Raw genomic sequence first — 25,571 nt, forward strand, 5'->3', positions numbered from 1 at the left:
AAGGAACAAATCAAAATTGTATATCCACATAGGTATCTATATCTATATATATATGCATAGAAAAATGATCTAGAAAGACACACGTCAAAGTTAGGAGCAGCACCTCTGAAGAGGGAAAGAAGGAGGCTTTGCCTTTTTAAAATTAACTTTTAACAGCCAAATACTGATATATCGTACAGACAAAACCATAGAGAGGTACAGCCACAGTGGGAAACAGTATGACAATTTCTCAAAAAAATCAGTCAGAATTACCATATGATCCAGCAACTTCACTCCTGGATATATACCCAAAAGAACTGAAAGCTGGGACTCAAACAGGTATATGTATACCCATGTTCATAGCAGCGCTGTTCACAACAGCAAAAAGGTAGAAACAACTCAAATGTCTATCAGTGGATAACAGATAAACAAAATGCAGTATACACACGTAACAGAATATTATTTAGCCTTAAACAGGAAGGAAATTCTGACACATGCTACAAGGAGAAGCCTGAAGACATTATGCTAAGTGAAACAAGCCAGACATGAAAGGATAAGTACTACATGATTCCGATTATGTGAGGTACCTAGAGTACTCAAGTTATACAGCAAAGTAGAATGGTGGTTGCCAGGGGAGCTAGAGGGTGGGGAGAACAGGGAATTATTGTTCAATGTGTATGGAGTTTCAGTCAGGGAAGATAAAAACATTCTGGGATGAATAACGGTGATGGTTGCACAATAATGTGAATGTACTCAATGCCACTTAACTGTACAGTTAAAAATGATTAAAATGGTAAACTTCATGTTATATAAATTTACCACAATTTTTAAAAACTGCATAGGACTTCCCTGGTGGTGCAGTGGTTAAGAATCCTCCTGCCAATGCAGGGGACACGGGTTCGAGCCCTAGTCAAGGAAGATTCCACATGCTGTGGAGCAACTAAGCCTGTGCGCCACAACTACTGAAGCCCGCACACCTAGATCCCGCGCTCTGCAACAAGAGAAGCCACTGCAATGAGAAGCCCCTGCAATGAGAAGCCCACGCACCGCCACGAAGAGTAGCCCCCACTCACCGCAACTAGAGAAAGCCCGCACGCAGCAACGAAGACCCAATATAGCCAAAAATAAATAAATAAAATAAATTTTTAAAAAATTTAAAAAAAAGAATTTTTAACAAACAAATATACATATATATTCCTAAGCAATACACTGCTTAGTTGTTAAACGTAGCTGCAGTTCATTTTCACTGCAGTGCAAAACCTTGTTGTATCAGTCATAATTTATCCTTGTTGAATGAAATCAGTTGTTTCCAATGTTTTGCTCTTATGAAATAATGAGCATTTTTTAGCTTCTCTAGAATAGTGGCTTTCAAATTTTGACAGCAACCACAATAAGAAAATACATTTCACCTCGCAAATCAGTCTACCCACACATACACAGATACATAGCTAGGAATAAGTTTCACAAAATAATACCCTTACAGTAAAGTACACTGATATTTTCTATTGTATTTACCAGTTAAGAAAATCGTTGGTCAAATGCCACTAAATTGTCTTCATTCTAATGGGCTGCAAGCCACAGGCTGAAAAACAACGCTCTAGAGTACATATTTAGGAGTGAAATTGCTGGGTGTAGGTTATACATCTTTACTAGATAATGTCAAACTGTCTTTCAAAGTGACTGTTCCAATTTACACTCCCACCTGCAGTGTATGCAGCAAGTGATTTTAATTTGACTTGATTTTAAAATCATAAAGGGGCTTTAAAAGTCTAGCAAATGCTGGGCTTCCCTGGTGGCGCAGTGGTTGAGACCCTGCCTGCGAATACAGGGGACACGGGTTCGAGCCCTGGTCTGGGAAGATCCCACGTGCCGCGGAGCAGCTGGGCCCGTGAGCCACAATTACTGAGCCTGCGCGTCTGGAGCCTGTGCTCCACGACAAGAGTGGCCGCGATAGTGAGAGGCCCACGCACCGGGATGAAGAGTGGCCCCCGCTTGCCACAACTAGAGAAAGCCCTGGCACAGAAACAAAGACCCAACACAGCCATAAATAAATAAATAAATAAATACTTTTAAAAAGTCTATCAAATGCTTTTGCTCAATTATTAAAGTATCATGTTTCCTGTTAGTCTATTGGTGAAATGTTATATTAATTGATTTTTAAAAAATATTTATTTATTTGGCTGTGTTGGATCTTAGTTGCGGCACGCGGGGCCTTAGTTGCAACATGTGGGATTAGCTGCAGCATGCAGGATCTAGTTCCCTGATCAGGGATTGGAACCCGGGCCCCCTGCATTGGGAGCGCAGAGTCTTAACCATAGGACCATCACTGGACCACCCTACTAATTGATTTTCTAATGTTAAAACAAGCTTGCATTCCTCAGATAAACTGAATTAGGCCACAGTTTATTATATGTTTTACAATGCTAGATTCATTCTGCTAATGTTTAGTTTAGGATTTTTGCATCTATGTTCATGAGAGACACAACATATAATTTCTTTCTTGTACTGTCTATTCCTGGTTTTGGAATCAAAATCATGCTAGTTTCATAAACTGATTTGGGGACAGTTCCTTTCCCCCCATTCTCTGGAAGAGTTTACATAAAACTGGAATTATCTGTTCCTAGAATATTTGGCAGAAATTGCTTGCAAATCTATATAGGCCTGGAGTTTTCTTTCTTTTAAAGAAAGTTTATTTATTTATTTATTTATTTATTTGGCTGCGTTGGGTCTTCGTTGCTGCACGCGGGCTTTCTCTAGTTGTGGCAAGTGGGGCTTTCTCTTCGTTGCAGTGCGCAGGTTTCTCATTGCGGTGGCTTCTCTTATTGCGGAGCACCGGCTCTAGGCGCGCAGGCTTCAGTAGTTGTGGCACGCGGGCTCAGTAGTTGTGACTTGTAGGCTCTAGAGCGCAGGCTCAGTAGTTGTGGCGCAGGGACTTAGTTGCTCCGCAGCATGTGGGATCTTCCCGGACCAGGGCTCAAACCCGTGTTCCCTGCATTGGCAGGTGGATTCTTTTTTTTTTTTCTTTTTTTAATTTTTGGCTGCATTGGGTCTTTGTTGCTGTGCGTGGGCTTTCTCTAGTTGTGGCGAGCAGGGGCTACTCTTCGTTGCCGTGCGCGGGCTTCTCATTGTGGTGGTTTCTCCTGTTGTGGTTGTGGCTCACAGGCTCTAGAGCGCAGGCTCAGTAGTTGTGGCCCACAGGCTTAGTTGCTCCGTGGCATGTGGGATCTTCCCGGACCAGGGCTCGAACCCATGTCCTCTGCATTGGCAGGCGGATTCTTAACCACTGCGCCACCAAGGAAGTCCCTGGAGTTTTCTTTGTGAGACTTTTCCGTCCACTGATTCCATTTCTTTTGTAATAGGACTACTTGAGTTAGTTTCACTAGCCAGAATCAACTATAGCTTTTATTACCATACAATTTAAACTTAAACTAGTGACAAAACATAGATGTGAGCTACACGGATGCCATCTAAGCAATGGGTAAATGCCCTTGAACAAGTTTTATCTGTTCTGAAAACTTTCAATTTATGATGAGCCAACTAACCTCTTCTAATCTCCAACAGACGTCACCAAAAAGTCTGTTCACTTACACAGCCCCCACGTCTATGACCTGCTTCTACTCCACTAGATTCCTTTCTTCCCCACTACATTGTACACTCCTTGAGATTAGAGACTAAGTCATATTCATCTTTGTACATCTAGCACATTAGTAGTTACCTTATCAATATAAATACTTTTTTAATGAATGAAGATCACAAGGTCCCTTACTGAAGAGCTTAATGTTAGTGACTCACTTCTGGGTTGCCAAGTGTACTCCTGAAGCGTTTAGTGTTGAAGAACTCATATCAGACCATTCTTTCACATGGCCCTCCTTGTGACCAAAAGCACATCTACTAAGACAGTTTGCCTTAGTTGGTAGTACGATATAAAATAGGTTTTTCTTCACTGATGAAGCTAACTGAAATAAAAATAAATCTTGAACTACTTGCTGCACCTGAACTCCTTGCTAACCAAATGAGTCAACTAAGTATAAAACTGTAAAATGAACAATAGGGATGACACTTTAAAATGATCAGGGGGAAAATGCCAGGATATTATTCTATGACAGATTACAAATAACTGCCATCATTCAATCATAGATTCTAAGATGCCTGGAATTTTTGAAGACATACTAATCCTTATGGAAATCTGCATGTTGCCAAGGGCCTAGCTGAAAAAACAAAAAACAAACAAATAAGCAAGCCCCCACTCCCTTACCCCAAACTGCCAATTTTTAATAGTGCTAAGTCCCAGAAGGAAAACATTAAAGGGAGGCCACAAAGAATGATAAGCATTAGAATCATAGCACTGGGACTACCCTGGTGGTCCAATAGTTAAGACTCCTCGCTTCTACTGCAGGGGACGCAGGTTCGATCCCTGGTCAGGGAACTAAGATCCCGCATGCCGCACAGTGGAGCCAAAAAAAAAACAAAAGAATCATAGCACTTTAGAAGTGGGACTTAAAAGTCATTTTGGCCAAACCATTTTTAAAAGCATTTTAAAATTCAAGTAAAACTTACTATCCCGATCCACATTTGTCAAAACCCACAGAACTTTACAGCACAGAGTCTTAATGTATGCAAATTTCTAAAAGACTTATTAGGAAGGAGTGAGACTATGACTAAAGAATCTAACTGTATTACAAATATATAAAACAGTCATGAGTGGATGAAAAGTCGCTGACTACATGAGTGGCATCTGTAACACTAAATGCAAAAGGAACTGCACGTAAGCACTAGACTCTGCTTGAACTCGTTTCCCACAGAAACACAGTTAATTCTAATATAGCTATATATGTATAATGAAGCTGAACAATTAGTAGATGAATGGTGGATGGCAGGAGCCAAGCTTCTCACTGTTGGAGTGGGAATTTACAGACAAGTGAGGGAAGGAGTGTAGAATGATCATACGATAATAGATCAGAGTACAGATACAATATAGTATAGATGATTACATATAGAAATATTTATAGGGCTTCCCTGGTGGCGCAGTGGTTGAGAATCTGCCTGCCAATGCAGGGGACACGGGTTCGAGCCCTGGTCTGGGAAGATCCCACATGCCGCGGAGCAACTGGGCCCGTGAGCCACAACTGCTGAGCCTGCGCGTCTGGAGCCTGTGCCCCGCAACGGGAGGGGCCGCGATAGAGAGAGGCCTGCGCACCGCGATGAAGAGTGGCCCCCGCTTGCCGCAACTAGAGAAAGCCCTCACACGAAACGAAGACCCAACACAGCCATAAATAAATAAATAAATAAATAAACCCAAAGTTTTAAAAAAATAAAAAATAAAAATAAAAAAAGAAATATTTATAGATTTATATATACACAGGGGTTAGTATATATACATATATATCCTTGCACTGTCAGCTGAGAGGGCCTAGAAGCAACAACACCCCCAGTAGCAATAAGTATATCTAGCACCCAGATCCTGATTTTTTTTTTTTTTGGGGGGGTGCTGCACTGGGTCTTCATTGCTGCGCGCAGGTTTTCTCTAGTTGCGGCGAGCAGGGGCTACTCTTCATTGCGGTGCGTGGGCTTCTTATTGTGGTTGCTTATCTTGTTGCAGAGCAGGGGCTCTAGGCGTGTGGGCTTCAGTAGTTGTGGCACATGGGCTCAGCAGTTGTGGCTCACGGGCTCTAGAGCGCAGGCTCAGTAGTTGTGGCACACGGGCTTAGTTGCTCCAAGGTGTGTGGGATCTTCCTGGACCAGGGCTTGAACCCGGGTCCCCTGCATTGGCAGGTGGGTTCTTACCTACTGCACCACCAGGGAAGTCCTCTGATCTTGATTTCTAATACCATTTTCCAATAAAAGGAACAATGGCTTCTTGGTGAAATGGCAGAACTAGGACTAGGACAAGAACTATACATGATGAGCCTGAATAATTCTGTAGTGCCAGAAAGCAAGGATGTGATTCAAAAACAAAACATTTATGGGATTATATCAAAAGAACATAAGAGACAAATGAAAGAACTCCTGATGGCCAAAGTTGAAACAATTTGAGCACAAAATAAATATCCATGAGTTCATACTAATATAAATGATTGAAAAAGGGGTGGAAAAAAATAAAGAAGAGGGGAGAGAAATCTCCCTTGCAAATTTCCAAATGATTCATGTAGATTCTCCCCCTTCCAGTAGGTGTGGCTTAATTTCCCTCATCTTCCTAATTTGTCTCCACCTAGGTAAAATTCTTATTAGCATACGATGTAGCTTGATACTAAGCTAGTTTTACAGTGGATAGAAAATAATTTTTCTTTTTTCTTTCTTCAGCTAAGACAACAAAAGAGATGATTTACTGTACATGTGTTATATTTAACCACACTGAGAACAGAACTAGTCCAGAATGTCACAGGTCCAGGACAAAGGACCAAAGGGGACTGATTTGGTATGAGCACGAAGGGTCTCTCAAATGTGGTGGAAGCAATCAGATGGCAATGGATGCTCTAGATCCACTGAGACAAGTTCTAGATGTTAGGCATGAAATCCAACAATTTGCACCAGTGTCCCTGGCCTCTGGTTTTCCTTGTTTCTGCTCCTGTGGCTTCCATGCTGCACAAGCTAGTGGTTTATCTGGACCTCTGCCTCATCTTTCTTCTTTTGTGCCTATTCACTTCTTCCTCCACTTGACTCTCAGAGCACTCAAGTTTCTAAGAAGATGGCACTAAGGCCGAGAGAGCTAGAAAATAATTTCAACCAGAAGAGTGCTGCATAAATTCATTCTTTATACCTTGGGCAAATAAAACTTTCATGTATATCTATGCCAGGAAATTCACAATGGGGAAATGAAGGTTAAAAATAAAGAAATGAAAACCAACCAGTACTTTCCATTACAAGGCATCAAGATAGCACCCAAGACCTCACTTCCAACCGTCATATGATTGACAATTTGTTTACCCCCCAAAGCGTTCCTTTACATTTGCACACCCAGAACTAGACTGCTAGTTTAAGTAGCTGACTTCAGAATTAAATAAGTAAATCACAAAACCCTTGCTTACAAACTATTCTTCCCTTTGCTGAAGTGAGCTATCAACATTTATTAATATATATTCAGTTTCTGTGCAAATAAAAACTCAAAATATAGATAGTAAAAGAGCTGTATGACAAAAGCATATCAATATTAAGGAGGCAAGGCCTCAATTGACCCCTTTGAGAGGATTTTCCAAAGCTCAATTTTGATCACATTATTAAGCAAACTCTTAAGATCTTCTATTCATTTCCTTCGGGAATAGTCCTGAAATGATAAAAACAAAATACTGATGAGGAACTCTTATTACCGTCTGTTAGGACTGAATGTTTGTGTCCCCCCTCAAATTCATATGCTAAAGTCCTAACCCTCAATGTAATGGTTATTTGGAGATGGAGCATTTGGGAGATAATTAGGGTTAGGTGAAGTCATGAGGGTAGGGCCATTATAATGGGATTAGTGCCCTTATAAGAAGAGACACCAGAGAGCTTGCTCACTCTTTCCCCAAAGTGGTCATGTGAGAGTACAAGAAGATGGCAGCTACCTACAAACGAAAAGAAGAAGCCTCAGAATGACAACTGCTTTGCCAGCACCTTGATCTTCGACTTGCCAGTCTTCAGAACTGTGAGAAATAAATTTCTGTTGTTTAAGCCAACTATCCTATGGTATTTTGTTATGGCAGCCTCAGCTAAGACACCTTCCCTCTAAAACACCCCATAATGAAAATGTCAACAGAAGTATGTAGGAAGTAATAAACTAACATTTTCAAGGACTTCGAGGGGGGACTGCCCTGGCAGTCCAGTGATTTAAGACTATGTGCTTCCACTGCAGGGGGCGTGGGTTCGATCCCTGGTGGGGGACCTAAGATCCCACACACCTCCCCGCAGCCAAAAAAAAAAAAAAAAAAAAAAGAAATCAGGCAAACCCATAAAAAAATAAATAAATAAAGGACTTAGGGGAAATACATAGTATCAGTTACTGGTTATATCTCCTCATTTTTAATATTTAGTCACTTCTGATGCAGCATATTTTTCCCTTAGAAAAGATCCACTGATTTGGGAATGCCTTTGCTTCCCCCCAAAAGTTACTGATAAGTTGATTGATTCTAGGATAATAAGCAGATATAGGGAGGGGGAGGGAAACAAATGATATCAAAATGTCACTGCCATCTTCAGTAAATTTAACCTCACATACCGAGAGCTCTGCTTATACTTAAAAATGATATTGCATTTATAGATTAAAACTTTAAAATTTCTCCAACATAGCAGGAAAGCAGATTGCTATTATTACTATTATTACTACTGAATGAAGGAAGATCAAATATATGTATTTCTCTCCAAAAAAAGAACATTTATGGAATAGATGAAAAGATTTCATGGAAGAAACTCTGATATAATGTCACCTGGACAGAAAGTAAATAGTCGTCCTCCTGAACCCTGGAAAATATATCTTATTTGGTTTAATTCTTCCTATCAGAAATATGAACATTTTAATAAAATGAATGAAATTACCAGGTAATATAAAATAAATATACCAGTCATTTTGAGCTACTTGTTCCTGAAATAACCTAAACTCTTTTCCCATCTCTGGTCTTTGCTCTTGCTGGCCACCCCTCTTCCTCAAATCCCTTCTCCTACTTGCCAGTATGGCAAATTCCTATTCATTATTTGAGTTCTTTCTTTTGGAGGGGATTCTCCCGTCCCCTCCAACCAGTTAAGTATGCTTCTGGCCTTCTATTCATTTTGTACAGTATCTTCATTATCTTAGAGTTGTATAAATATTTGTTGAGTTAGGTGGCCTATAAGACCTAAGCAACATTAGATAAATAATACAGATAGTTTCTACTTTTCACCACTTCACAAGTTACAACTCTGCTCATTAATAACTTGCCTAATTAAAACCCATATTTCACGTATTGCTGTTGCAGTTTCCAATAAAGACCAGACAAAGGCAAGAGCACAAAAGGCAATCAACATGCAACATGCACAGCCAGAATTTTGCTTTTAGGCAGACAATATGCTGTAAGATGTAAGATACAGCGTCCAGGAACAAGTGAAAATTGCCAATGCCAACTGCCCTTTTATATGTGTTGTATCATATTGTATTCAGATGGATACTGTGATGGCTGAAAATCTTTAATACCCTAATTCAAATTTAAGAGTCCACATTTAAAAGGGTGGAGTCAGGGAAACTAATTTCTATCTTTGACTTTCTTTAAATTTGCTATAATCTCAGGGAAGCTGATTCTGCATACTGTATCAATTGTCTAGTTTAAAAAAAAACAGGAAATGTCAAAATGCAGTATTTTGTACCATTTTTATAAAAATAAGTGAAGACTGTGCAAAATACAAATGTATTCAAAGAAAGCTTATAATATTAAATTCCAGGTAGAAAGAAATATGTGATGGTGAGATTTTGTCCTTGGAGCCAAAGGTCAAACTGAATGGTCTATCCTAAACAGCTGCCTTTAAATATTCTTCTTTAAAAAATTTCATAGAAATATAGTTGATTTACAATGTTCTGTTAGTTTCTAAATATTCTTTAAAAGAAGCCCATAAATAAGAACATACTATAAAACTAAATGCCCCTAATTTCACTGCTTCACATTTACTATGCCAGATCAGTTTACAAATTCTAAAATCAAACTGACACATTTATAGAATTCCCACCCACACAATAACATTACCATACAAAAGAAAGATAACACCTGGTTTGTGAGGAGTTATGTACTTCCCTGTTACTTCTTTTAAGCTGCAAACTATAATCAAAACTTCAGACAGGAGAAATGTTAAATGGAGAGTACATGAAGATGAACCAGACAAACAGGCATGCAGAAACATTCAACTTCTTTTATTCTTGTACAACGAAATTCTCTGGACGAAAGTAAACACCCATGAAATGGAGTTTCAGAAAGGAAAACAGTGATCTTGAGAAATTAACAAGAAGAAAATATTTGAAAAAATAAAATTACCTAATTGTATAACAAGTTGGTGCCATAACACCACTGAGAGAGAAATTAGTTCAAGTAGCTTTAAAAAGCAGTGTTTCCTACCAAATGTAAAATAGATAGCTAGTGGGAAGCAGCCGCATAGCACAGGGAGATCAGCTCGGTGCTTTGTGACCACCTAGAGAGGTGGGATAGGGAGGGTGGGAGGGAGGGAGATGCAAGAGGGAAGAGATATGGGAACATATGTATATGTATAACTGATTCACTTTGTTTTAAAGCAGAAACTAACACACCATTGTAAAGCAATTATACTTCAATAAAGATGTTAAAAACAAAAAAAGAGTATACAAAACAAACAAACAAAAAAAAAGCAGTGTTTCTTACTGCATATCTTTTGTGCGTTATATTTTAAGTACCAAAAAAAATCACAAAAAAAATAAAGCTGTATTCAGTAGTCTTACTTGTAGTAACAATAGTCATTATTTTTTTTTAAACTACTACAGGTGCAGTGTAAATCAAATAAATAATTATGTTTACTCCATTAAAAATCAAAAACAAAACAAAAACAAAAACCCAACATAAAAGAGATACAAGTATAAAATTAAAGAGATAAATAGGCGCTTTCCTGGTGGCGCAGTGGTTAAAAATCCGTCTGCCAATGCAGGGGACACTGGTTCGAGCCCTGATCTGGGAAGATCTCACATGCTGCGGAGCAACTAAGCCCGTGCGCCACAACTACTGAGCCTGCGCTCTGGAGCCCGCGAGCCACGACTACTGAAGCCCGCGCGCATAGAACCCGTGCTCCGCGACAAGAGAAACCACCACGATGAGAAGCCCGCGCACCGCAACAAAGAGTAGCCCCCGCTCGCCGCAACTAGAGAAAGCCCACATGCAGCAACAAAGACCCAACGCAGCCAAAAATAAATAAATAAAATAAAAAAAAAATTTTTTTAAATGTGAATACACTTAATGCCGCTGTACACTTAAAAACGGTTAAAATGGTTAATTTTATGTTATGTATATTTTACCACAATAAAAAAGAAGTATATTATGAGCTAGGCCAATTTAGATTGAAGGAAGACCATATTTTATTTTATTTTTTTATTTTTTTAAAATTAATTATTTATTTTTGGCTGCATTGGGTCTTCGTTGCTGCACGCAGGCTTTCTCCAGTTGTGGTGAGCCGGGGCTACTCTTAGTTGCAGCGTGCGGGCTTCTCATTGCGGTGGCTTCTCTTGTTGCTGAGCACGGGCTCTAGGTGTGCACACTTCAGTAGTTGTGGCTCGTGGGCTCTAGAGCACAGGCTCAGTAGTTGTGGCGCACAGGCTTTGTTGCTTCGCGGCATGTGGGCTCTTCCCCGACCAGGGATCGAACCCGTGTCCCCTACAATGGCAGGCGGATTCTTAACCACTGCGCCACCAGGGAAGTCCCGACAATATTTTATTTATAGGTAAAAACTAAGGACAAAAGTTCCAAGTGGGAATTTCTGCTGATAACAGCAGAAATCCAAAGCTGAAAGCACAGCTGACTGGCACACTAATGTAATTCTATCTCAATCAGTTATGGATCAAAAAATATAAAAAATGGCAAAGAGAAAAAGGAAACAAGATTACATTGTCATCACTCCCATGGACAAAATAAAAATAGCAAAACTTCAAATTCATTTTAAAGAAATTTCTGAAATTTTCCAACTTCATCTTAGCGCTACTTTGGTTCCTCAAATTCAGTTTACTTCTTGATGACTATATATGTTCCCCTTGATGTCTACTATCTCTCTGTCCCCTCATTTTGAGGTTCATTTCTCCTTTGATACCCCAAATGTTGAGGTGGACCCCAAAATTCCATTTTTGCCTTCTTTGCCCTTGCTACATTTTCTCCTTAGAGAATCACATGGTTTCAAATATGACTACTAAGAGAGTGACTTGCTAGACTGTGAGATCCTTGAGGTTACAGACTGATGTGTCCATGTTCTATGCCTGGTATAAGGCAAATTCAATGAAACATTTGTTCAGAAAGATGGATGGATGGACAGACAGATGGACAAATTAATCACTCCAAAATTCTAGGCCTGATATTCCTGAACTACCTATCTGCATCTTCTTATTTTCAATTGCCTTCTAGACAGCTGACACCAAACTCCTGTTGAACATTTTCCCGGCTACCTGCTTATCTTCCTTCCTTCCATTTACCTGACTCAAAACCTAGAAGTCTCCTTTCATTTTTCCTTTTCTCTTTCCTCTCATATCTAATTAGTTGACAGATTTCTCTCATATTATCCCTTCCTTCCAATTACCTCACTGCTTCTTTAAAGGCCAAAATCATCTCTTAACTAAACTACTGCAATGAAGAGAACTAGCTGGTTTTCCCATTGCTTACTCCTTCCTTCCCCAATCTATCCTTTATTTCGATTCAGGATTAATCTTCATGGTGCAAATCTAGATCATTGAGTCCTCAGTGCCAATTCTTTAATATTCAAGGTCTTGAACGTTGCAATTTTTTGTGTTTATTTTTTATTGTAGTAAAATACACATAAAACTTAACATTTTAATCATTTTAAAGTATACAGTTCAATGGCATTATCCATCTCCAGAACTTTTTCATCATCCCAAATGGAAACTCCATACCCATTAAATACTAACTCCCAGGCTTCCCTGGTGGCACAGTGGTTAAGAATCCACCTGCTAATGCAGGGGACACGGGTTCGAGCCCTGGTCCGGGAAGATCCCACATGCTGTGGAGCAACTAAGCCCGTGCGCCACAACTACTGAGCCTGAGCTCTAGAGCCCCCATGCCACAACTACTGAAGCCCACGCGCCTAAAGCCTGTGCTCCACAAGAGAAGCCACCACAATGAGAAGCCCGCGCACCGCAAGGAAGAGTAGCCCCCGCTCGAGGCAACTGGAGAAAGCCCACGCGCAGCAACGAGGACCCAATGCAGCCAAAAATAAGTAAAATCAAAAAAAAAAAAAAAGACCTTATTTCCAAATAAAGTCACATTAAAAAAAAAATACTAATTCCCCTCAGCTCCCGGTAACTACTATTCTACTTTCTGTCTCTATGAATTGGACTACTCTCTAGGTATCTCATTTAAGTGGAATCACAAAACATTTGTCCTTCTGTGTCTGGTTTACTTATTAACAGAACATCTTCTAACTTCACCCATATTGTAGTATGTGTCAGAATTTCATTCCTTTTGAAGGCTGAATAATATTTCATTGTATGTATATACCACATTTTATTCCATTCCATCCCTTCATCAATTGATGGACATTTGCTGTTTTCACCTTTTGGCTACTGTAAATATGTTACTATGAACACTGATATACAAATATGTTTCAGTTCTTGCTCTCAATTCTTTTGGATAGACACCTAGAAATGGAACTGCTAGATCATACGGTAACTCTTTTTTTTTTTTTTAATTTTTGGCTGCGTTGGGTCTTCGTTGCTGCGCGCAGGCTTTCTCTAGTTGTGGCGAGCGGGGGCTACTCTTTGTTGCAGTGCGTGGGCTTCTCATTCCAGTGGCTTCTCTTGTTGCGGAGCATGGGCTCTAGGCGCGCAGGCTTCAGTAGTTCTGGCTCGCGGGCTCTAGAGCGCAGGCTCAGTAGTTGTGGCGCACAGGCCCAGCTGCTCCGAGGCACGTGGGATCTTCCCAGACCAGCGTTCGAACCCGTGTCCCCTGCATTGGCAGGTGGATTCTTAACCACTGTGCCACCAGGGAAGTCCCTTGTTTAATTTTTTGAAGAACTGTCTTCCACAGCTGGTATATCATTTTAAAGTCAACACAATCTGGGTCTAACCTCTCTTTCTGTGTATCTCTCCCTACTGCAGTCTAGTCCTCTATCATTCAGCCAAACTGAATCTCAGCAGAGCCTCTTCTTTCCTACCTCTAAAATCCTTTGTCCTTGCTGCTCTCTGTTTGGGGAACAATTTCCTATGTGCAAATCTACCCATCCTTCGAGGCTAGCTCAAGCACCACCTACTGTGGAAAACATTCCCTGATTTCTCCAACTAGAAGGAATCTCTTTTTCTGAATTCCCTTTATATTTCCCTCTCACTTTCTACCATATATAATAATCAGGTACACATCTTTCTCAGCAAGTATGTCTAATTCATGTATATACTGCCTTCAGCAACTAGCAAGTAGTAGACAATGGGTAAATGAATAGAATGGATCAATGACAAAGGAATAAAGATAAATTTTAAGATAAAAATAATTCAAAATTTCCGATCAAGTTGAGGACTGTCAAGGAAAACTAAATCATACCTGTTAAAATCTTTTTTAAAGTGTTATCTATCAACATTTTAAATGCACAGGCCAGATGACTCGGACATTCTAGTTCTAGAAATATGTCTGAAGTAAACCTTGGCACAATTGCAAAGAAGGTGTTCTATGCAGCACTGTTTTAACAGCAAATTTAAAAAATAAATAGAAACAAGCCAAATGTCCATTCACAGGGGAGTAGACAAACATATTATGACACAGCCATAATCTTAAGTAGCTGTTAAAAGGAGATGGACAATACTCTACAACATATTACAAATTTAAAAAGCTATTTCTGCCTAAAAATGCAGAAGTGAATTTTTTTTGTATCCACAGAGAAAATTTCATTTCAAACTGTCAAAAGTAGTTATCTGTGGTAGTTTGTAAAAAAGGATTCACTTATGTGAATTGATTACAACAAGCATCTATTCTGTAATTTATAAAAATGTCTCCCAAATTTTCAGTAAATTCAACTTGGTTCTGATTTTTAAATGTAAAAATACATATTTAAAAGTAGAATAGGGACTTCCCTGGTGGTCCGGTGGTTAAGAATCCGCCTTCCAATGCAGGGGACGCGAGTTTGATCCCTGGTCAGGGAACTAAGATCCCACATGCTGCAGGGCAACTAAGCCTGCGTGCCACAACTACTGAGCCCACGCACCACAACTAGAGAGAAGCCCGCGTGCTGCAACAAACAGCCCACATGCCGCAACTCAGACCCAAAGCAGCCAAAAATAAATAAATAAATAAATATAAATAAAAGTAGACTATTCTACAGTGTAATTTTATTTTATTAAAATATTTACTTACCTATCTATCTATTTGGCTGCGCCAGGTCTTAGCTGCAGCACGTGGGATCTTCATTGCCACATGCCAGATCTTTAGTTGCAGCATGCAGGATCTAGTTCCCTGACCAGGGATCAAACCCGGGCTCCCTGCATTGGGAGCCCAGAGTCTTAGCCACTGGACCACCAGGGAAGTCCCCTCTACAGTCTAATTTTAAAACAAAAGACACCCAGGAGAGTGTATAATATTCCTGCCAAAAATAAATATAACAAAACTAGCAATTTTGTAATATTTAGAAACAAAGTGCACAGTGGTTTAGATATTACAGCTATGTATCTTTAAGTAGAGGAGAAAAAAACAAACTCTGTATAAATGGGTGTTTTCCAAAGAAAACTAAGCATCAAGGTTTTTTGTTTTTAACTGAGGTATAGTTGATGTACAATAGCATATAAGTTTTATATAAGTTTCAGGTATACAACATAGTGATTCACAATTTTTAAAGGTTATTATAAAATACTGGCTATATTCTCTGTGTTGTACAATATACCTTTGTAGCTTATATATTTTATACACAGTAGTATGTACTTCTTAATCCTCTACCCCTATCTTGACCCTCGCCCCTCCCCTCTCCCACTGGTAACCACTAGTTTGTTCTCTATATCTGAGTCTGTTTCTTTTTTGTTATATTCACTAGTTTGCTGTATTTTTTAGATTCCACATATAAGTGATATAATACAGTATTTGTCTTTCTCTGACTTATTTCACTAAGCATAATACCCTCCAAGTCCATCCATGTTGTCACAAATGGCAAAATTTCATTCGTTTTTATGGCTGAGCAGTATTACAGTGTGTGTGTGTGTGTGTGTGTGTACCATGTCTTCTTTACCCATTCATCCACTGATGAACACTTAGGTTGCTTTCATATCTTGGCTGTCATAAATAATGCTGCTATGAACATTGAGGTGCATATATCTTTTTGAATTAATGTTTCTGTTTTCTTTAAAAAAAAATCAAGGTTTAATACTACAGCTAAAATTATTCAAAACTTGCCAGAATTTTTTTGCGCTCTACTACTTTAAAAAGAAAATCTATACAATAAATGGATACATCTCTAATACTGACCAGAAGAAGACAACAAAAGAATACACGAAGTATGATTCCATTTATGTGAAGTTGACAAACAGGCAAAACTGAACTACTGTTTAGATACACACATAGTTGATAAAACTATCAAGAAAAGCAAGGGAATTATCATGAGACAAAACAGTAGTTACTTCTAAGACAGGAAATGGTTGTAATCAAAGAGGGGTACACTGGAAGTACCTCTGAGGCACTGGCAATATTCTATCACTTGACCTGGATGGCGGTTACACAGATGTTTGCTTATAATTATTCTTTACACTGCACATATTTTATGCACTCTTCTGAATTTCTCACAATATAAAAAAATCTACCTAAACCTAACTTTTAACAGTACTTAATAATAATACGTAAATACTTCTGCAGGTAAACTTTTATTCTGAACATGTGCTCACATATTTGACCTAAAATAGCTTTAGCTAATAGTGCACAGCAAAACCAACCTGCCGAAGGTAAAAAGAACAACGAAATCATTAGGAACTCAGACAAAAAGAAAATCTCTTAAGGTGCCAATGCGTCTCAAATTTTAATGTGGATCTCAAACTACCGATTCAGATTCAGTAGGCCTGGAGGGGGACCTGACATTCCGCACTCTAGCCCTGGTGATGCCAATGTTGCCAGTCCATGGACTCTGAGTACCATCTTCTTAAGAAATAATTAAAGTGCAGCTGGTGTCAAGACTAGCTGAGAGCAAAGGGAATCAACAGGTTTTAAAAGTTCGTGCCAAGTGCCTTATCTCGTTTAACCCTACCTCAATTCTATCAGGGACATATTATCAGTTATGTTTTACAGATGAAGATTATGAGGCCCAGATAAATTCATTTGCCCACAATTAGCCAGCTTTGTAAAAAGAAAAGGAACCAGAACTGGAACCCAATATGTTCTGAAGTCTCTAGGAAGGAATTCACTAAATGTGAGCAAATGAGAAGCATGGTGAAAACAGTGTTTCAGGAAGCAGAATTCAAAGCATTCTACAATTGCACGGTATTCCTATCAAATCTCTCAGCTTGCATATAGAACCAGCATCCTCACTGACACAAAAATATTCTGCAAAGAACATAATACATTTTGACAAGATGCTGTAAGAGAATGGAAATTTTCATTTCTACTTACATTTTTTTCTGGTGGTGGTCAGAGCAAAGGAATTCATGAAGGGTAAATAATGTCCTGACTACTCCCTATCCTCAGGAAACCTAAAGGACAATGGTATATGCACATGAAGTAAATCTTGTTTCACAAGCTTGCTTGATCATTAAAAAAAAAAAAAAAAAAAATCACCTAGTAGGTACACTTCCTAGAGACTGTTTCAGAAAACAGGGATGGGTCCAGGAACCTTAATTTTTTTAACAAGCACCTGAGCAGATTCAAGTTTAGAAAACCCTCAGTAGTACTTCTAAAACTTAACCTTATGTTCTCGTTTATAGTTTTCCTATGCCTTACATACTTTACTGAGCAATAGGTTTAAAATATGGCTAATAAAACTCTCAGAAAAATATAAAATATTATAGCAGGAGATCTTAGAGATTATGGAGCAATTTAACCCTTATTCTACAAATGAGGAAACTGAAGTCCGAAAATTTAGGTAACTTCCTTAAGGTCATGCATTTAGTGGCAAAACAGAACCTGTATCAGCTCAATGCTCTTTCTAACACACATACCAAAATCTATTTTAAAGTAGGGTTTGTTTTTTTTTTTTGGCCACGCCACATGGCTTGTGAGATCTTAGTTCCCAAACCAGGGATTGAACCCAGGCCCCCGGCAGTGAAAGTGCCGAGTCCTAACTACTGCACCGCAAGGGAATTTCCACCAAAATCTATTTTTAAAAGAGCAGCAGTAAAGCATTACTTACTGATTACCATCAAAAAGTTGACTAGTTGAACAAATCTGGCACATCCACACAATGAAGCTGCAAATATGATTAGGGATTACCTCTGTTCCAATAAGGCATAATCTCTAGGATATATTAAGTGAAAAGAAATGCTGAACAGTGTACATAATATGGCAATCTTTTGTGTAAGAAAGGATAAAAAAGAATATATGTAGATATTTGTGTATTTTTGCAAAAAGAAACACTGTAAGGATAAACCAGAAGCTAATAAAAATTAGGAAGAGGATGATCCAAGCACCAGTCATGTGGCATATCTTGGCAATTCCCCCTCTTGGTCCCAGATCTGAAAGTGGCAGCAGTGCTTGAGGTCGTGGGTGACCCCTCTCTCCATTTTCTTTAAAAGGTTTGGTAATACCATCTATCCCTTTTGTTCCCAACTCTTGAGGTAATAGTTTCGCCCTAGTTACTTTATTTATTTTTAAATATTTATTTATTTACTTGGTTGTGTCGGGTCTTAGTTGTGGCATGCAGGATCTTTGTTGCAGTGAGTGGAATCTTTAGTTGCAGCATGCAAACTCTTAGTTGTGGCATGCTTGTGGGATCTAGTTCCCTGACCAGGGATCGAACCTGGGCCCCCTGCATTGGGAGCGCGGAATCTTAGCCACTGGACCACCAGGGAAGTCCCAGTTTCACCCTAGTTATTAATCTCTAAGTCACCCTGCCCTACTCTTTTTTGCTCTCTCAGTCTTGCAACCTATATTAAGTCTCCTCTATTTGAAATATCTAGTATGTTTTCCATTTTCTTGACTGGATGTTGACAGAATGTTCTAAGGGTAAAAAGAATCACAAATAAATTTTAAATTTACCTCAGTAATTTTGTTAGTAACAACATGAATACTATATTTTTAAAAGTTACGTACGGGACTTCCCTGGTAGTCCAGTGATTAAGACTCCACGCTCCCAACGCACGGGGGCCGAGGTTCAGTGCCTCGTCAGGGAACTAGATCCCGCATGTTGCAACTAAGATCCCGTGCGCAGCAACTAAGATCCCGCGTGCTGCAACAAAGACCCGACACAGCCAAATAAATAAATAAATAAATATTTTTTAAAAATAAAAATAAAAATTATGTATACTGTAGTATAGAACAAATAAACGTGAACAGTACTAAAAAATAAGATTTTCAGTTTAAGGAAAGAGAGACAAATATAAAATCTAAAGAAAAGAACCCTGTAAAGATTCAAATTAAATTGGAAATATCAATATGAAGTTTTGATTTCTAAAAAACATATTTTCTCTCTCTGCCCATTGGAAGGACCTAGAAATAATGAAGACCCAGTAAGCAATGAGCATTCCTAGCACTCAGATCTTGGTTTCTAATGGCATTCTCTGTAAAAGTAACTAGGTCTTCCTAGAAAAATGACTGATTTCGGGTCAAGAACAGAGAGTACAAGGTGCACCTGGAAAATCTTGAGAGAGAAAACAACCCAAACACCAAAGGGCACACGGGGCACGTCAAAAGGACACACAATACTAGCCTGAAGACAGTCATACTGGTGAAAGTTCTGCGTTAAAGAGACTAATGGCTGTAACTAACTGTAAAATAATGAATAAATAAAAATTCATGTGCCTACAATGATACAGAAAATAGCAAAGAAACTCATTTGCTACCACTGATGCGACCAATTCTTCACCAAGAAAATTTACAATGAAAAGCAAAGAATTAAACAAAACACCCTGCCTTATTAGGAGAGACTTTTAGTAGTTGATTCTCAGTTGATTCTCATTTATTAGCCAGCTAATAAATGTGGAAGGAATACAACAATAACAATCATCCTTTTGCAACCTCCAGTGAAACAACTGATTCAGGCAAGGATCTCTGATGGACTTTAAAACCAACAGGTGAAAGATGGAATAGAGTAATTGTGTTGTATTAAATTGCTACCCACAGATTACTTGATCCATGTAAAGGGAAACCTTTACAATGGAAAGATCTAGGACTTGCACATTAACCAAGTGATCAAATTCAGCATCATTATAATGGCAAAAGCTGACATCAAGTGTGATACAATTTGAATACACAGTATCACAAAGGATTGTAAATTGTCAACTGTCTTAAAAGGTGATAAAGGAAGGAATTAATTGACACAAGGAAATAGTAAGACAAATCATGAATGTGGAAGAGTCTACCAGAGAACCAGACTGGTCTCTTCAAAAAGTCAGTGTCACTGAGCGAAAGAAAAAAGAAAAAAACAAAAACAAATGGGGGGAAGGGGAGGAGGCTATTTTAGATTATGAAGCAAAAACTAAACAACAGCCAAATGCAATTTGAGAATCCCAACTGGATCCTGGTTCGTACTTTAGACCTTTGCGCTAGCTGTTCCTTATGTCCCCAAAACTTAGCATTAAACATTCTGCCTTGTGTCTTTCAGCCTGAATATCACCTTCTCACTGAGGCCTTCTCTAAACCAATCTCAATTAGTCTTCCCTTTTAGCTAACTCTCTTTTATTTTCTTTGAAGTATTTATTACTGTCTGAAGTTTTGTTCATTCATTAACTGCTTTCTTCATTCTCGAATGTAAGATCCTGGAAATCAGAGCCCTTGCCTATTCTGTCCACTGTAACCCTAATATCTTGAACCATGCCTAGCACACAGCATTCAATAAATGTTTTTTGAATGAATGGACCAATGAACAAAAAGACAAGAAAGACTCAACAGACACTTAGGATCATGCAATACCTCAGAAAGCTCATGAAGAACATCAGCCCATAAGAATGAAATGCATACACTGAATGAATATTTGAGTGCCTAATATGTAAGTACTAAATGTGCATATAAGACACTAAAAATATTACATATGAATTATACTGCATGATATATCCCTTTTAAGTATTTGGCAGGAATTAATTAGCACAGTAATTTTCTTTTTGGATATTAACTTTAACCTAATTGTGCAAGGGCAACAGTGGTTAAGTGGTGGAGCATACAGGAGATACTCTACAGAGCTGGATAGAGTAGTTAATGAAAAAAAATGTCTCCTACCTAGGAAAATGAATATTCCAGTTATAAAAATGAACATGATATACATGAGAGGCAGTGAGACTAGTCTGGCTTGAACAGACTGCATGATGGGTGTCATGTAAAATAAGGCTGGAAAGGTACAATGAGGGCCAAATGGAGAGCTTCAAAGATAAGTAAGGCAGTAGGCAATAATGAGTTACCACAGTTTCCCGATCAGAGGGGAAACATTCAGATCGTAGTCCCTTAAGATTGGTCTGTTATAATACTGTCACTTCAATCTTAATCATTTCCAAAAATTACCAAGAAGAAAAACTCAAATAACAGCAAATACTTCCTATGCAGTGTTTACCATGTGTTAGACATTTAGCTAAATACTGCACATGTATGTCATGCAGTAGGAATTGTAACTCCCATTTTGAAGATGAGGGAGGCTGAGATCATACAACTAGTAAGTAGCAGAGCCCTGGCAACAAGACTAGTTAAGAACTATAGCAGTACTTCAGTCTGCCCTCAGCTCATAAAAGCCTGGTCTAGAGTCATGTCAGCAAGTGTAACAAGGAGCAGGGAAATCTAAGGGATACTGAGGAAGATAATACAGATCTACATGGCAGGATACAAAAGATTTTTTTTAAAAAAAAGAGTATTAACAAATGACTCCCAGTTTCATGGTCTCTCAGACCAGAATAAAAGTATTCTATCTACAGAAATGGGAATACTGAGAAGGGAACTTGGTTAGTAAAGGTTTTTATGTTAAGTGAGGTAAGAGGTGAAACAATGGACTCAGTTGTGAACACGTGGACAGCTGAGTTAGAGGATATGCTCTATAAAGTCCCTGGAAAACCAAGAGGCATAAAAGAAAGATCACATCTAGATGGATTTAAGAGACATAAGGGCAGTGGTATCAAATGAAGACATGAATAAGCCCAGTTCTCCAATCAAAGACAGAAAGGGAAGCACAGAGGAAACCAGAAAACATGTATTCCTGCTACAGGTATGTCTGCATACAGGACAAGTATGCCACTGGACTATGCTATGAGGAAGCTAGGAGACAAGTTCCCCTTGTCCTTGTTTCAATGTTCCATGAAACAATGTAATAATAATGTTTAAGATTTAAGTGTTTACTATATGCTAGGCAATGTGCTGAGAGGTTCACACGTATTCCCACATTTAATTGTCCCAAAACGTGGGCATCATCCTCATTTTATAGATGAAAAAACTGAGGCTTAGAGAACCTAAGGTCCATACCCAAGGAAAGTAGCAGAACTAGGGTAGGGGCCTGGGTCTACCTGGGGTCAAAGCCTATGATCTTAATTACTACATTGAAATAAATAATTATCAAGCCAGCCCACAGAGTATATGTAAACCATTAAGCTTCCTCTGTGTGTGTGTTTATACCTTGATATAAAAATTGCCATTTTAACCATTTTCAAATATGCAGTTCAGTGGCATCAAGTACATTCACATTGTTGTGCAACCATCACCACCATCCATCTTCAGAACTTTGATCCCAAACTAAACCTCCATATCCATTAAAAGGTAACTCCCCTTTCCCTCCTCTCCTCAGCCCCTGGCAACTACCATTCTACTTTCTCTATGAATTAGACTATTCTAGGTACCTCATACAAGTGTAATCATACAATATTTGTTCTTTTGTGGCTTATTTCACCTACCATAATGTGTTCAAGATTCATTACCATTAAGTTACTTATAAGTTAAATAAAATGTGAAATTCTAACGCACACATCATTATGCAGCTCTATGGGGAATTATATTCCAAAATTCCATTATGATTTATGAAACACACTTGGAAGAGAGAACTGCATTTACTGGAAAAAAAAAAAAAAAAGGTGGGGGGAGGTAAGGAAGACAGACAAATCAAAATTTGAAGGACCCACAGGAAAGTAAAACTTCAGATTCAGTAATAAGGAAGACAGCAGCTTGCTTGATTTTGACTAGACTGAAGGATCTATCTAAGTATCTCAAAACAAAAGCTAAGAAAGCAGTCCTGCAGAACAGACTGCAAACATAACACTGCTGGATCAACCAAGAAAAGACAAGACACTGTCGCTTTTTGGCAAAACACAGCAAGACAACTAGCAAAAAAGTTTTAAAAATAAATACTGAAACAGAAGGATAAATTCCATTTTCCCTTGATTTGCATCTGAAAAACCAGCAGATGGGAGAGGCAACATTTAGTAAAACTGTATTGATCAATTTATAATTAACATCAATCTTTCTCCAAACAATGCACCAAGAGGTTCATTCTGGAAAAAAATTTCTTGTTCTCTAGATAGTAACATGAATCAAACATTTAAGATGAGAATAATAAAGGAAACACAAATTTGGAAGAGTATGCCATACCAGTGGATTCCTTAAAATAGCTGAAATAAAAGTATCCTAAATGTTAAATATTATAAGGGAGTATTAGTAGCTAAAACTGGAACTTGTTTGCCTTTATAGAAATTAAATGAACTGGGACTTCCCTGGTGGTGCAGGGGTTAAGAATCCGTCTGACAATGCAGGGGACACGGGTTCAAGCCCTGGTCCGGGAAGATCCCACATGCCGTGGAGCAACTAAGCCCGAGTGCCACAACTACTGAGCCTGCCCTCTAGAGCCCACGAGCCACAACTACTGAGCCCCCGTGCCACAACTACTGAAGCCCGCGCGCCTAGAGCCTGTGCTCCGCAACAAAGAGAAGCCACTGCAATAAGAAGCCCGCACACCACAACGAAGAGTAGCCCCTGCTCACCGCAACTAGAGAAAGCCAGGGCGCAGCAACGAAGACCCAACGCAGCCAGGAAAAAAAAAAAAAAGAAAGAAATTAAATGAACTACCTGAAATCTATGTATTACTAGGAGACAAGAGAAAATATGTTACTATCTAAGCTAAGTTACTGTCCAGAGTAGTAAAATTTTACAAGTAACTATTGCTTTATATAATATCTGTACATTTATCAGATTTATATATATAAACAAGCATCAAAGTACCACAGGATACTTCCACCTTTGAAGCAAAACAGAACAGCAACACTAGAAAAAATTAAATAAAAAGCCTAGGAGAAAACTTTAGAAATTAAAAAGTAGAAACTTAATACAGGAAGAATCAGAATTCAAAGCAAATTTGCTTTCCAATACATGCCTGAGTAAGTAAGCACAAAATTAAGCTGTATAGGAGTACCACTAATTTTACAAGACATTTAGAAGAATGTCACAAGAAACAATTTTAAAAATAAGCGGTAGTGTTATGAGCTTCATACTGGGCAATTTTAAAATGACTTGTCTGTAGGTCATATCTTTCTACATGTGACAACAATATAGAAGAATGAACAAACACATCACCTTCACTTTCTTGTCAACCACTACCTTAAAGCACTCATATTCAGTTAAGATACAGATGGTATGTGTTCAATACTGCACCACTTACAGATTCTACTCAATCCAAAAATCCGTAAAATTTCTGCAATGTAGGTGACAACATGCTAAATTAATTATAAAATACCAAAACACTAAGGTGAGGAACTTGCATTGAACAGAAGTTTAATATCAGAGATGCTAAGCAGCCTCAATCTACATAAATAGATTCTATAAAATAGTTTAGTATACTTCTGGCTTAAACTGTCAGCTTCACCTCAAAAGGAGAAGGACCTTCTTGTTTTACTTATTACTGGGAGACAGGAGACAGTACTAATCACTTACAGCTGTCATTCTAAGGGACTGACAACTAAACATTTATTAACTGAATGTGATCAAATTCAAATCATACAGTACTTTTTGTGGCAGTTTACAAAACAAAAATAAAAGCATCACCACTCTAGAGCTGTCACCACTTAGTAATCGGAGATATTTTAAATTGCAGCTGCAATGTTTGTGTTTATTGCCTGTGCCTATGACTCACTCTCAAAAAGGTTCTCCCAAGACTCTGGTGGATTTTTGAGAATGCAGAAACCATAACTGGGGCATACTGTGTGGGAAGTGTCATGACAATGAATGAATAAAAGAGGAAAAGAACTCGTGACAGAAAATTTTTAAGTTTTTATAAAAAGCAGGTTGCTCACAAAAGGCATATTTTTCTTCAGAATAATAGGAAAGGTTGGGGAAAGCCATCCTGGCTCTGAGAAGCCTTCCTTGACTCCCTTGGTTGGATTCAGTGCATTTCTTACGCTACAATATATTTATCTAGTTTCTCAGTCTGGCTCCCCGACCAGACTGCAGGCAACTTGAGACCAAAAGCTGTCTTATCTTAGAATCATCAGTACCCGCTTCCCAAAATGTCCAGCACACAGAGGGCTCTCAATAGGTATTTTCATAAAACTGGTTATTGAATAATCAATCTTACATTCACCTTCTATTTTACAAAGCACTTTCACAAACATTACTCTTTTGCTTCACATTAACAATCTTGTGAAGTGGGAAGGGCATTATTTAAACAAATGGCTTCTAGTTTTCTATAGACTGACTAAAACAACCCTGAAATCACAAAGATAATCACATATTTGTTCATCTTTGAGATAACTTCTCCTTGGGACCTCAATATTCTTGAAAACCTAGAGGTTTTGCTAGCATTTTCACAATGGGTAGCAATTACACAGCTCTGAGTCCTACAGAAGGGTTTTAACT

General features: G+C 38.6%; 1 protein-coding gene across 2 annotated transcripts in view; it reads right to left on the bottom strand.

Annotated features, from left to right (window-relative positions):
• FBXO42 (F-box protein 42) overlaps positions 1–25,571 on the bottom strand; it is an 88,026-nt gene that overhangs the window by 60,372 nt on the left and 2,083 nt on the right. The window contains exon 2 of one of the 2 annotated variants that reach the window (XM_068538984.1): positions 17,220–17,299. The exons of the other annotated variant lie outside the window; for it this stretch is intronic. Coding sequence (XP_068395085.1) covers positions 17,220–17,256 — 37 coding nt within the window. The 5' untranslated portion in view covers positions 17,257–17,299. The remainder of the gene's footprint in view (positions 1–17,219; positions 17,300–25,571) is intronic. 2 annotated transcript variants of the gene reach the window in all.

The sequence above is a fragment of the Eschrichtius robustus genome, chromosome 3, assembly GCF_028021215.1.
Source record: "Eschrichtius robustus isolate mEscRob2 chromosome 3, mEscRob2.pri, whole genome shotgun sequence".
Classification (NCBI taxonomy): domain Eukaryota; kingdom Metazoa; phylum Chordata; class Mammalia; order Artiodactyla; family Eschrichtiidae; genus Eschrichtius; species Eschrichtius robustus.